Consider the following 13336-nt stretch of genomic DNA (forward strand, 5'->3'; position numbering starts at 1 on the left):
GGGATACACTCAGTCACCCTAGTAATACGGGTGCTTCACCTCTAAGTAAATTTAAGTATGTTATAGAATGGCTAATTCTAAGCAACCTTTCAATTGGTCTTCATTATTTGTAGTTTTTTAATGATTTGCCTCTTTCCAGCTTTCAAATGGGGGTCACTGACCCCATCTTAAAACAAATACTCCGTAAAGCTACAAATGTATCGTTATTGCTCATCTTTCTATTCAGACCCTCTCCTATTCATATTCCAGTCTCTTATTCAGATCATTGCATGGTTGCTAGGGGAATTTGGATCCAGGTAGCCAAATGGCTGAAATTACAAACTGGAGAGCTGCTGAATAAAAAGCTAAATAACTCAAAAACCACAAATAATAAAAAATGAAAACCGATGGCAAATTGTCTCCGAATATCATTGTGAGTGCAAAGACCAGTGGCGTAACCAGGGCCGGATTTACATAGCAGGAAGGCCTGTGGGTGTGGTTGGGTAGCATGCCGCCCCCTAAATTCCTGCCGCCTTAGGCTCGGGCCTTGGTGGCCTTTCCACAAATCCGTGCGTGGGCATTAGTAGTGTCAGGCCCCCCGCCGAAAAATCTACTGAGATGGGCCCGGCGCAAACAGTCTTCTTCCCCTGACCCCTCTCCCGATCTGCTCTTCCCAGACCGGCATTGCCTAACTATTTTAAAGGTAAAAAATGGGTCAGAGAGGGGGACTATTATGCGATAGACCCGCAGCCGCAGGGTCTGCTGTATAGGTAGTTATGTCAGTGGCAATGATGTGTGAATTCTTCGAAAAACAAGTCCATTGTGTGAAAAAAGAAGGTCCAAAACTGCACTTTTCTCTGTTTCAGGGTAAGTGAATGAGCCCTATAGACTATTAATGGGACTACTTGTTGCCTTGTGGCAACCCAGCATACAAGCCAGGCAATACCAGCAATACAAGCGCCTCCCACGCTTCCTTGCACGTCCGGCGCACACACAATCGTGCCACCCTGCAAAACACCAAAACCATCAGGGCAACCGTCTGTCTTAACCACTTCCATTTTTCTTTCACTCCCACACAGCCGTCGCACTTCATAGACAAATCACATGCATTACTTAATAACCAACCGTAAGCACAAAAACCCCAAAAATCAGTGCAGCTGCGGTGGGGCGAGAGGCAGCCCTGCGTTTCACTTGCACTGGGGACGGGCGACTTACACTGAAACACCCATGAGATGCCAGAGGGGAATAGGGAGACTGAAGAGCTGACTGACAGGGGTAGCGTTACATTACGGGACTGCTAAGGGGCACCCCTGAAAGACGCAGTTGTATAAGTATGGGACCTGTTACCCAGAATGCTCAAAACCTGGGCTTTTCCGAATAAGGAGTCTTCCATAATTTGGACCTCCATAACATAGTCTACCAATGAATCATTTAAACATTAAATAAAACCATAGACTGCTTCCAATAAGGACCTGGGTTTTCCGCATAACGGATATTTCCATAAATTGGATCTTCATATCGTAAGTCTACTAGAAAATCATGTAAACATTAAATAAACCCAATAGGCTGGTTTTGCCTCCAATAAGGATTAATTATATCTTAGTTTTGATCAAGTACAAACTACTGTATTATTATCACAGAGAAAAAGGGAATCATTTCTAAAAAATTTTATTATTTTGATAGAATGGAGTCTATAGGAAATGGCTATTCTGGATAATGGGTTTCCGGATAACACATCCCATACCTGTGTAAGGTACTGTTTTTTTTATTACAGAGAAAAAGGAAATCATTTTTTAAAAAACTGAATTGTTTGATTACAACAGATTCTATGGAAGACAGCCTTCCTGTAATTCAGAGCCTTCTGGATAACGGGTTTCCAGATAATGATCCCATGCCCGTAGTAGGAAGACAGTATAACGGGGAAAATATTGACAGTTGGGAAAAATGGCGACTGTTGCTATGAGGAGATGTCCAACCTTCAGCCCTTTAGTTATTGCAAAGTGTAACTCACAGCACCAAATCTTCAGAGAATCAATTCCTTCCCTGTAGTAATAATTAATATATATTACACGTATGGGACCTGTTATCCAGAATGCTCGGGACCTAGGGTTTTCCGGAAAACGGATCTTTCCATAATTTGGATCTTTATATCTTAAATCTACTAGTAAATTATATAAACTTTAAATAAACCCAATAGGCTGGTTCTGCTTCCAATAAGGATTAATTATATCTTAGTCGGGATCAAGTACAAGCTACTGTTTTATTATTACACAGAAAAAGGAAATAATTTTGGGAGACGGACTTTCTGTAATGTGGAGCTTTCTGTATAATAGGTTTCCGTATCCTATACAAGTATTAGTAATAGTCCCAAGAATATCTAGGGCTGGAAATATGTTTTCAATCCCAAACCTGTATAAACTACTGTGATAAGAATTATTTTAGCACCATCTCTTCTAGACCACTAGAGGGTAATCTTACATTGTTATCTGCAGAGAATGCCTCTTCCCGGGAAAGCAATATGGCAGCTCCTACACAGATATATATCATTACCGATATATAAAGAGAGAGACTACTCCATTTACATTGTCTGTAAAAACACCAATGTATTCTACGTTAGTAAACAAAGTCTCAGTAGAGATGGTAAACTCCTCGTTATGCCCCACCCACAGCTTTTATTGTACTACCCATTGGGGAGATACTGTATATATATATATATATATATATATATATATATATATATATATATATATATACATATATATATATATATATATATATATATATATATATATATATATATATATATATATATATATATATATATATATAGGTAAAGTTGTGCTCACCACTTATGTTTAAACCATATAGACAAAACAAGAGGAACCCATTATCAATATATTTAGGACATTGAGATATTTTGTGAATTAAGCTACCAAATAATATCTTCCCCTTTAAACAAAACAGGGATTGTTTGTCCATATTTTACAATACAGGCAAGGGATCTGTTATCCAGAATGCTCGGGACTTAGTGTTTTCCAGATAAGGGATCTTTCTGTAATTTGGATCTTCATACCTTAAGTCTACTAGAAAATCATACTAGAGAATGCCTCCAATAAGGATTAATTATATCTTAGTTGGGATCAAGTACAAGTTACTGTTTTATTATTACACAGAAAAAGGAAATCATTTTTAAATATTTATATTATTTGGATAATATGGACTCTATGGGAGATGGCCATTCCGTAATTTGGAGCTTTCTGGATAACGGGTTTCCAGATAACAGATCCCATACCGGTATATTTAAGCTGGTGGACCAGAGATGATTTTGACGTAGTTGGCCACATAAGAAAACTGTTCCTCCGGTAGCAGGGGTATTACATGGAGAAGAGTGGGCCAGGATATGCAGGAGGCTGACACAGGTATGGGATCCGTTATCCAGAAACCTATTATCCAGAAATCTCCTTTTTATGGGAAGTCCATCTCCAATAGACTCCATTTTATCCAAATAATCCAATTTTTAAAAAAATATTTCTCTGTAATAACAGTAGCTTGTACTTGATCCCAACTAAGATATAATTAATCCTTATTGGAAGCAAAACCAGCCTATTGGGTTTATTTAATGTTTACATGATTTTCTAGTAGACTTACGGTATGAAGACCCAAATTACAGAAGCACCAGTTATTAAGAAAACCCCAGGTCCTGAGCATTCTGGATAACAGGTCCCCATACCTGTACGGTTTTATTATTACAGAGAAAAAGGGAATAATGTTTAATATTTTGAATTATTTGATTAAAATTAGGTCTTTCAGTTTGGGTAAAAACTCGAGCGAAAACCAAAATCGTGCAAGCTTTAGTAAATAACCCCCTTAATGTTTTTTTTTAGAAGACTTAAGATATAGATATCCAAATTACTGAAAGATCAATTATCCGGAAAAGCCCAGGTCCCGAGCATTCTGGATAACGGGTCCCATACCTGTACAATGCTTCTAGAACTATGATAAATGTTAAAGGAAATCCTAGGACAACTCGTGAATTAAAAACCTACGCTACATCACTTTAGTCTCCTAAATTTACCTTTAATAGATATGAAAAAAAAATCAATTTAAAAAATAAATGAATTTAACAAAATTTCACAATATAACACAGTAGACTTCCAAACATTCACACTTTACCCTAAAGTTGAATTTGAATGTCAGCTTCATGGATATGTCTTTGTTCAACCTCAACTACCACAAATAAATATGTGCCTTTAATTAAAGCTACAGCGACATCTAAATAAAAAAGCTGCTGATGTCTAACCATACAGTAATATTAATGTCCAAAAACAAACATAAAACGGCCTCTGAATACAACTTTAACACTAGGTTAAATTTGGCAAAATTTTCAGCCGTGGCACCAGATGCAAAAATGCAATATGGTGCCGATTAATCGAAATTGATTACATATTTATGAATTAAATTTTACTGCAAGCATCGAGGATGAAAATTTTTAGGAGGAAGGATGAAATGCTCTGTATTTACCAACGCCATGGATGAAAAATCCCTAAATATTTTTGTGGCATTTACTGCATTCAGATATAAGACGCTGAAACTCCATCACGACTATTGGAAACAACCAGCTGATAGAATTCGGATCAAATCTGCCTGTTTGGATAAAATGGTTTAACCCGTCAAACGAAAGCAAGGGAAATACAACATAAAGGACAAACTTCCTTCGGGAAAACAAATTTGACCGGTTGATCAATCGGCCCCTGAGAATTTTTATAGCTATTCTAAAATCTTGTGAAATAAAAAATAAATACAAATTGAGATCAGCTATGGGGAAAAAACACACACAAAATTAGCCTTAACGGATTCAGCTCAGCACCAAACCTAATTTCCAATATCCGCCCCGTTATGAGTGAAAGTGTTGTATTACCAATTAATTACAGCACCCCCTCCTGTATACCAATAGCGCCTTTATTCCCCGGCCTCTTAAGGAAATGGGCGGCACTTGCTTAAAACTGCCAGGTGGAGAAAGGCTAGCAATAAAGCACGCCATTCACTAAAAAGAAAAAAAAAATTGTTTTTTTTTTTTTTTTTAAATTACAGAACTATGTTATTATTTACTGAAATGTCCCTCCAATACAGAAATTTCAAGAAAACGTATCACTGATATTTTATTATATATATATATATATATATATATATATATATATATATATATATATATATATGTTTATGCTTGGGGGGAGCGTGTGGATTTTATAGGAATTATGTTTAAAAAAAAAAATCAAATTTTTTTAAAGCATAAGAAAAGCAGGAAAGAAAAGAGCAGAATATAAAAGCGGAGGGGGGAAAAAATGAAGAATTTCAGAAATATTTTCCGCCCACGTTTGAAATCAGGAATATGAATTTCAATGGAAGTAAAAGGCCATAAAAAAAAAAAAAAAAACGTGGCTCTGGGTAAAGCCTGTCTATAAGTCGCAAATAAAAAAAAAAGTTTGGAAAATGGAAGAATTTTCTTTGAATCGCATTTAGATTCATGTATTTAAAAGGCCAGGTTTGAATAGTTAGGAGACAAAATTATTCCTTGCAGTATGCAAAGTTCAATGGAAAAATAAAATTTTGGAAAAAAAGTTTTTCTATGAAATGAAATCTGTTTGTTTTCCAATATCAGGCCACATTGATTGACCTTTCGTTCTCTTTTGAAACCAGGTGACCTGTAACCTGCGCAGACCCCAGACCTGGATCAGTAAAAGGACCCCCCATAACCGCCCTCTCCTATTGGCTGCGAGCCTGCCCTACAGAAGCACATTCTTTCTCAGGTGAGACAGGACAGCGCTGATATCAATCATTATTCCTTTCCTCCGATTAACGAACCGAATGCACCTGATGATGCTCCATGAAATCTCAATCTGCTCATTTTGGCAGGAGAAGTCTAGACAATAAACCAAGGGTACTTAACCTCTAACCCACCAGCAGTTGTTAAACTACAATTCCCAGAATCCTCACTCCGGAATAAACATGCAAAAATATCCAGCATTGCCCAGGAAAAAATGCCCTTTATCTCCAGTAAATTAGGGATGAACCAAAACTCCATCATTTAGTGCCCCAGTTTGAGCACATGGAGATTTGAATTTAACGAATACAGTCAGAATTTGGTAAAATCTACAACTGCAAGAATTTACCCGAATTCCGAGCCTTTGATGCCCCCCATAGACCCTGTTGAATTCCTATCTGAGCCTTCCTGCTCTCTAATCCAAATACCAACACCCATAAGGCTGTGCAGGTCCCCTTACAAACAGCTGGAGGGTCACAGCTCAAAAATTCTACAGGATTTCTTACATTCTCTACATTGTCTACGCAAACCTAGTCATTCAGAATTAGTTTTTAAAATGCAGAAAACCATTAAAAATAAAAAAAAATAAAAAAATGGTACTGCAGATTTATTGAGGGATCCACTAATAAATGTGGGATTTTATTCTGTGTGTCCCCAAACAGGCAGCCAGGATCATTAAATAAGTGACTTACAAGATTTGTAGAACATTTCCAGCAAAAGAAAATATATATATTTATTAAAAATCACTAATATCAGGTTGTCAGACTTCATCTCCCAGCATCCCCTGCAAGCCAACAGAAGCTAATGTGGTAGTCTGGCAGAACTCACTATATATATATATATATATATATATATATATATATATATATATATATATATATATATATATATATATATATATATATATATATATATATATATAATATAGGTATGGGATCCATTATCCAGAAATCCATTATCCAGAAAACTCTGAATTACAGGAAGGCCGTCTCCCATAGACTCCATTATAATCAAATAATCCAAATTTTTCAACATGATTTCCTTTTTCTCTGTAATAATAAAACAGTACTGTGGACATGATCTCAACTAAAATAGAATTCTTATTGGACCAGCCTATTGGGTTTATTTATGAAGACATGAAGATCCAAATTTTGGGAAGATCCATTTCCTGGGAAACCCATATCCCGAGCATTCTGGATAACAGGTCCCATACTTTATATATAATCCCATGATATAGTCCCACAGTACAAGGAGCAATAAGCTTTGAGCAGTAGTGATGGGCGAATAAATTCGGCAGGTGTGAATTCGCACCCAAGTTCCACGTTAATAAATTTGCGGAAATTCGATGAAATAATTTTGGACGCACCCAAAATTCGCCCACGATTACATAATTTTGGACGCAAATCAGAAAACTTGTTTTTTGCGTGTCAAAATTGACGCTAGCGCCAGAATATTTCGCGGTTTTGCGAATTTTGCGGGAAATTCGCAATTTTTTTTCCAAAGCGAAACGGGACAAATTCGCCCATCACTATTGAGCAGTGCTCAGTTCTAATATTAAAGGGGAACTCCTCCCACAATTTGTTTTTTTTTTGCATAATGAAGTGAACAGTTCTAAGCAATATTCTAATACATGTTTACATAACATTTTCAATGACTTTGAAATGATTTGTAAATGCAATTGCCGCTGAAATCTGTCTGGATGTTTATGTATTCTCTGCACTGTGGGTTCCGACTCTTGAAAAGCTGCTGCAGAAGCCACCCGCTCTATTGACTTCTTTCCACACTGGTTTGCAGAGTCAGACCCCAGTAAAGGGACAGACGCTGCAATTACATTTACATTTTTTGGAGGACTTTTACTTTAAAACCAAGGAAATTCTAATAAATGTATATTGGAATGGTGCTTAGAATTGGGGTGCTTATCCCTCTTAAGTTGTGCCTAAAAGACCACTGATTTGCAATAATTACAGCTATTATGATAAAGCATGGTACAACCTGAAATTGTAGTTCAACAACACCCTGAGCGACTGAGAATGTTGGCACCCCTGCTGGGCACAAGGGGGTCTAAGGCAAATTATACCAAACGCAGGACGAAGAGAATGAAAAAAAAAAACCCTTAAACACTCGGATTAAGACCAAACCTCTAAATCTGGTAGGAAAGTGTCACCTGGGGGCGCCCGGCAAATAAGGGGCCACTCACATGAATCACCCAACAGAGCTGCATTTACATCAGTAGAAAACAAACACCACAACAATATTAGGGGGAAAAAATGAGATTTCAATTTAGTGGCTTAACTCAAAAAATTATTTTTCAAAAAATTTCTTGAAAAATAAAAATTTCATTTTTGAAATATTTTGACTTCTCCCCCCTTATTCAATACTAATTTGATTTCTAAACTGCTAATAAGTGATTTAGAGGGAAAAGGGATTCATTTAATGTCAAGTCTGGCAGTTTAAGGGTTAAATTGTCTCCTCCCCCCCCCCCTTTCCCTGTAAATCACTTATTAGCGGTTTAGAAATCAAATTAGCAGTGACTAAGGGGGGAGAAGTCAAAATATTTTAAAAATGACATTTTTATTTTTGAAGAAATTTTCTGAAAAATTATTTTGAAATCTAGTTTTTTTCTTTTTAATTTTGTTTTGGTGTTTGTTTTCTTCTGATGTAAATGCAGCTCTGTTGGGCAATTCATGAGTTAATGGCAAGTCTGGCAGCTTAAGGGTTAACTCATGCCCAACAGAGCTGCATTTACAGTCAGTAGAAAACAAACACCAAAACAAAATGAAAAAACTAGATTTCAGTTCAGCGGCTGAACTCAAAAGAGAAAAGGGGGGGGATTCATTTAACACTTAAACTGCCAGACTTGCCATTAACTCAAGCTCAAAGTCAGATTTTAGCAAAATTTCACCTAAATAAAAAAAAAACTGGGGAAATTTGAAGAACAAAGTGAGAATATTGGAAGAACTACAACTCCCAGCATTCTCCGCTGCCTCTGACTAATGCAATAATGTTGGCCGCAGAGCATCGAGCAACTGGTTAACCCTTCCACCTCCAGGCCAAATAAATAATAACATATCTGACACCTATGAGATCTCATTCATCACAATTACGTTGGACTCTGCCTCTGTGCCATCATTCCATGGATTTTATTAGAAAACATTTGAATAGAGAACTGCCATTCCCCCCAGAAAATCAAGTCTGTAGATATTCGGACAATTTACTACAAGGAGAATGTTTTTTAAAACGTAAAATGTATAAAATAAAGCAGCGTAAATAAAAATGACTACTTTTGTGTTTAGAGAAAATGCAAAAAATCTATAAATCCACAGAAATTTCCCAAATAATTCAGTATAGTGCAAGTAGGTTCATTAGCAGAAAAGACAATATTATTACATATATATAAATAATAACTCCCCTCCCTCGCAGAACATTCAGAGCAAGTGTTAGTGCTGTTAGAGCAGCTGGGGGTCACATACTCTAACAGGATTCAATGTTCTGCCTCTTGTTAAGTGGATACAAGGGATTTAGTACATATAGGGGTGCCCAGTATATTAGGAGAGAGTATTATTATGGGCACAGAGGGGTTACATGTGTAGGACGGACTCTGTAGCCGCATGGTACAGTCCATTCATTCTGACCCATAGAACTGCTGCTTGGTACAGTCTCACAGCTCAGCACTATTTCAGGCATAGAATGAAACTATTAATATTACTGTTAATATTATCATTACAGGTATGGGACCTGTTATCCAGAATACTCAGTCCCTGGTGTTTTTCGGATAAGGGATCTTTCTGTAATTTCATACCTTAATTCTACTAGAAAATCATGTAAACATGAAATAAACCCAATAGGCTGGTTTTGCTTCCAATAAGGATTAATTATATCTTAGTTGGGATCAAGTACAAGCTACTGTTTTATTATTACACAGAAAAAGGAAATCATTTTTAAAAATTTTAAATAATTGTATAAAATGAAGTCTACGGGAGACGGCCATCCTGTAATACGGAGATTTCTGGATAACGGATTCTATAGCTGTATTTAAAACGCATTGTGGCTACATGCAGGGATCTCTCGGCTGGAAGTCTGGGGAAATGTATGTTCCATAGATCATTGAGGTCTTTAGGGAAAATACAATATTCTCAATATACTTTTTTGGGACAGAGCAGTGCTCTGGTTCTGTATAACTGGATCTGCAGATCTGCTGCCTGAACCTACCAATATATTACTGATCAGGGATAAATATTAATAAATATATATATACATATACAGGTATGGGATCAGTTATCTGGAAACCCATTACCCAAAAAGCTACGAATTACAAAAAGGCCGTCTCCCATAGACTCAGTTTTATCTAAATAAACTAAACTTTTAAAAATGATTTCCCTTTTCTGTGTAATAATAAAACAGTATCTTGTACTTGATCTTAACTAAGATATAATTAATCCTTATTGGAAGCAAAACCAGCCTATTGGGTTTATTTAATGTTTACATGATTTTCTAGTAGACTTAAGGTATGAAGATCCAAATTAAAAACCCCAGGTCCTGATCATTCTGGATAACAGGTCCCATACCTGTATATATATATATATATATATATATATATATATATATATATATATATATATATATATATATATATATATATATATATATATATATATATACATACTGACATATTCTAGATCCATTGTGTAGAAATGATGGGGGGACAGGACTCTTCTGAAAGTGTTTGGGTGCAGGTTTAGAGAAGTGATACTTATATATATACAGTAAATACATATACAATATATTGCTAATTGGGGAATGCTCTGGGCACAGTGAGTCAGTCTATACACAATGCAGCACATGGGGATGAGTTAATTGGAAGTTGGAGGCAGTGATCCTGTATAAAGAATTTGGGGGTATTTAGTAAATGTGCAGCCATAACACTAGGTTGTCAATAGCGCTGGGTACAAATTGGAGTGGGGGTGCCCCCTGTATATAAATGGCACATACATACAGTAGTGGGTTAATGGGTAAAGTAGTAAAGTAGTATAGAGCATAAAGTAGTATAGAGTATAAAGTAAAGTATAAAGTAGTATAAAGTAAAGTATAAAGTTGAATAAAGTATAAATTAAAGTATAAAATAAAGTATAAAGTAGTATAAAGTATAAAGTAGTATAAAGTAAAGTATAAAGTAGTATAAAGTATAAAGTAAAGTATAAAGTAGTATAAAGTAAAGTATAAAGTAGTATAAAGTAGTATAAAGTATAAAGTAAAGTATAAAGTAGTATAAAGTAAAGTATAAAGTAGTATAAAGTAAAGTTTAAGTAGTATAAAGTAGTATAAAATAGTATAAAGTAAAGTATAAAGTAGTATAAAGTATAAAGTAAAGTATAAAGTAGTATAAAGTATAAAGTAGTATAAAGTAAAGTATAAAGTAGTATAAAGTAAAGTATAAAGTAGTATAAAGTAAAGTATAAAGTAGTATAAAATATAAAGTAAAGTATAAAGTAGTATAAAATATAAAGAAAGTAGAAAGTAGTAGAAAGTAGAAAGTAAAGTAGAAAGTAGTAGAAAGTATAAAGTAGTATAAAATATAAAGTAGTAGAAAGTATAAAGTAGTATAAAATATAAAGTAGTAGAAAGTATAAAGTAAAGTATAAAGTAGTATAAAATATAAAGTAAAGTAGAAAGTAGTAGAAAGTAGTAGTAGAAACTAGTTTAAAGTAGTATAAAGTAGGGATGCAAGAATCCATTATTTTGGATTCGGCCAAACCCCCGAATCCTTCACAAAAGATTCGGCCGAATACCTAACTGAATCCTAATCCTAATTTGCATATGCAAATTAGGGGTGCGAAGGGGAAAATATTTTTTACTTCCTTGTTTTGTGACAAAAAGTCACACAATTTCTCTCCTCACCCCTAATTTGCATATGCAAATTCGGATTCGGTTTGGCCGGGCAGAAGGATTCGGCCGAATACTGCTGAATAAGGCCGAATCCTGGCCAAATCCCGAACCAAATCATGGATTCGGTGCATCCCTAGACTATAAAGTAGTATAAAGTATGAAGTAGTACAGAGTATAAAGTAAAGTATAAAGTAGTATAAAATATAAAGTATAAAGTAGTAAAGTACAGTATAAAGTAGTATAAAATATAAAGTAGTATAAAGTAGTATAAAGTACAGTATAAAGTAGTAGAAGGTAGTGTAAAGTAGATGAAAGTAGAAAGTACAGTATAAAATAGTCTAAAGTATAAAGTAGTATAAAGTAGTGTAGAGTATAAAGTAGTAGAAGGTAGAAAGTAGTAGAAAGTACAGTATAAAGTAGTATAAAGTAGTGGAGTATAAAGTAGTAGAAGGTAGAAAGTACAGTAGAAAGTAGTATGAAGTAAAGTAGAAAGTAAAGTATAGTATATAAAGAATAAAGTAAAGTAGAAAGTAAAGTAAATAAAGAATAAAGTATTTGCGGGAGCATTTGGGCAAAGCTTAGAGGACAGACGTGGGGAGAGCGGGGAGAGCTGGAGTTAAAGCGCTAAAGTTGCGCCGGTAGAGCATCAGGTTAGTGATCATCATCATCATCATCATGATTAGCCCCCGGGACTCACCTTGAAAGCCACGGGCAGGGTCTTGTTGCAGCGCCAGTGGGAGGGCAGCACTGAGCACAGGAAGTTGGGGCTGTCAGTCCGCACGAGCTCGGCCGGGTGATCCGCGATGATCTCCACCATTGTCCGGTTATCGTGAGCCCTGAGCCTGGGCACCGCCGCCCCCTCCTGCTGCTGCTGAGACTGCTGGGACTGCTGGGGCTGCTGCGGGACTCCCACCGGGCTCACGTCGCTCATCTTGCCGGGCTGGAGGCTGTTGGAGGGCGGGCTGAACCTCCGGCTGGTGCTGGGATCTACGGGAATACGCATCACAACAGCCGGGGGTTATTAGTGACTGGCTCAGCTCAGGGGCAGATATTCAGTAACAGCGCCGGGTGTCTGACATACAGACTGGGGGACTGAGGCTACTGAGCGACTGTGAGCGACTGAGGGGCAGTTTCTGGAGATCCCGGGCAGATACTGGGGATGTCGCAGTCGCACAGTCGCGGGGATGATGCAGTGGCTGCAGTTGCGGAGCGGCTTGAGCGATGGGACGAGCCAGTGTCGCTGCTGAGTTGCGCGGAGTCGCTGAGTGTCCGGCAGTTACATTGGGTCCCAGGTGTGCGGCTAGTGGAGCGGTGCCGGATAAGGGGACGAGCCGACTTGTCTCTGTGATTCACTTGTTGCTGGAGGAGCAGTTTGTTGTGCCGCTGAGTTGTGCCAGTGAGTGAGACCTCTGCCTGTCTCCAGCTCTGTGTCACACACCGGCCACTCGCTCTCTCTCTCTGTCTCTCTCTGTCTCTCTATACACCGGACACCGACTCTACTCACTGACTGACCCTCACTCGGCACCGGCCGGAGCAACTCGGGATTCTTCGTCTCCCCTCGACTAACAGCGCTGCCTCCTCTCTGGGCTGAGGGCAAGTCACTGTCAGACTGTCACTGGGGGTGGGCTGTCAATTCTGGGGCCACAGGGAGGG

The 13336-nt window shown here is 37.3% G+C and overlaps 1 protein-coding gene across 4 annotated transcripts in view; it reads right to left on the bottom strand.

Moving 5' to 3' along the window:
* The window catches only part of runx2.L (RUNX family transcription factor 2 L homeolog), a 178748-nt gene that overhangs the window by 74455 nt on the left and 90957 nt on the right, over nt 1–13336 (bottom strand). For all 4 annotated transcript variants that reach the window (XM_018261541.2, XM_018261538.2, XM_018261539.2 and 1 more), the window contains 1 exon segment: nt 12381–12670. In XM_018261541.2, the coding sequence (XP_018117030.1) occupies nt 12381–12670 (290 nt within the window).

Source organism: Xenopus laevis, chromosome 5L, assembly GCF_017654675.1.
Source record: "Xenopus laevis strain J_2021 chromosome 5L, Xenopus_laevis_v10.1, whole genome shotgun sequence".
NCBI classification, from domain to species: domain Eukaryota; kingdom Metazoa; phylum Chordata; class Amphibia; order Anura; family Pipidae; genus Xenopus; species Xenopus laevis.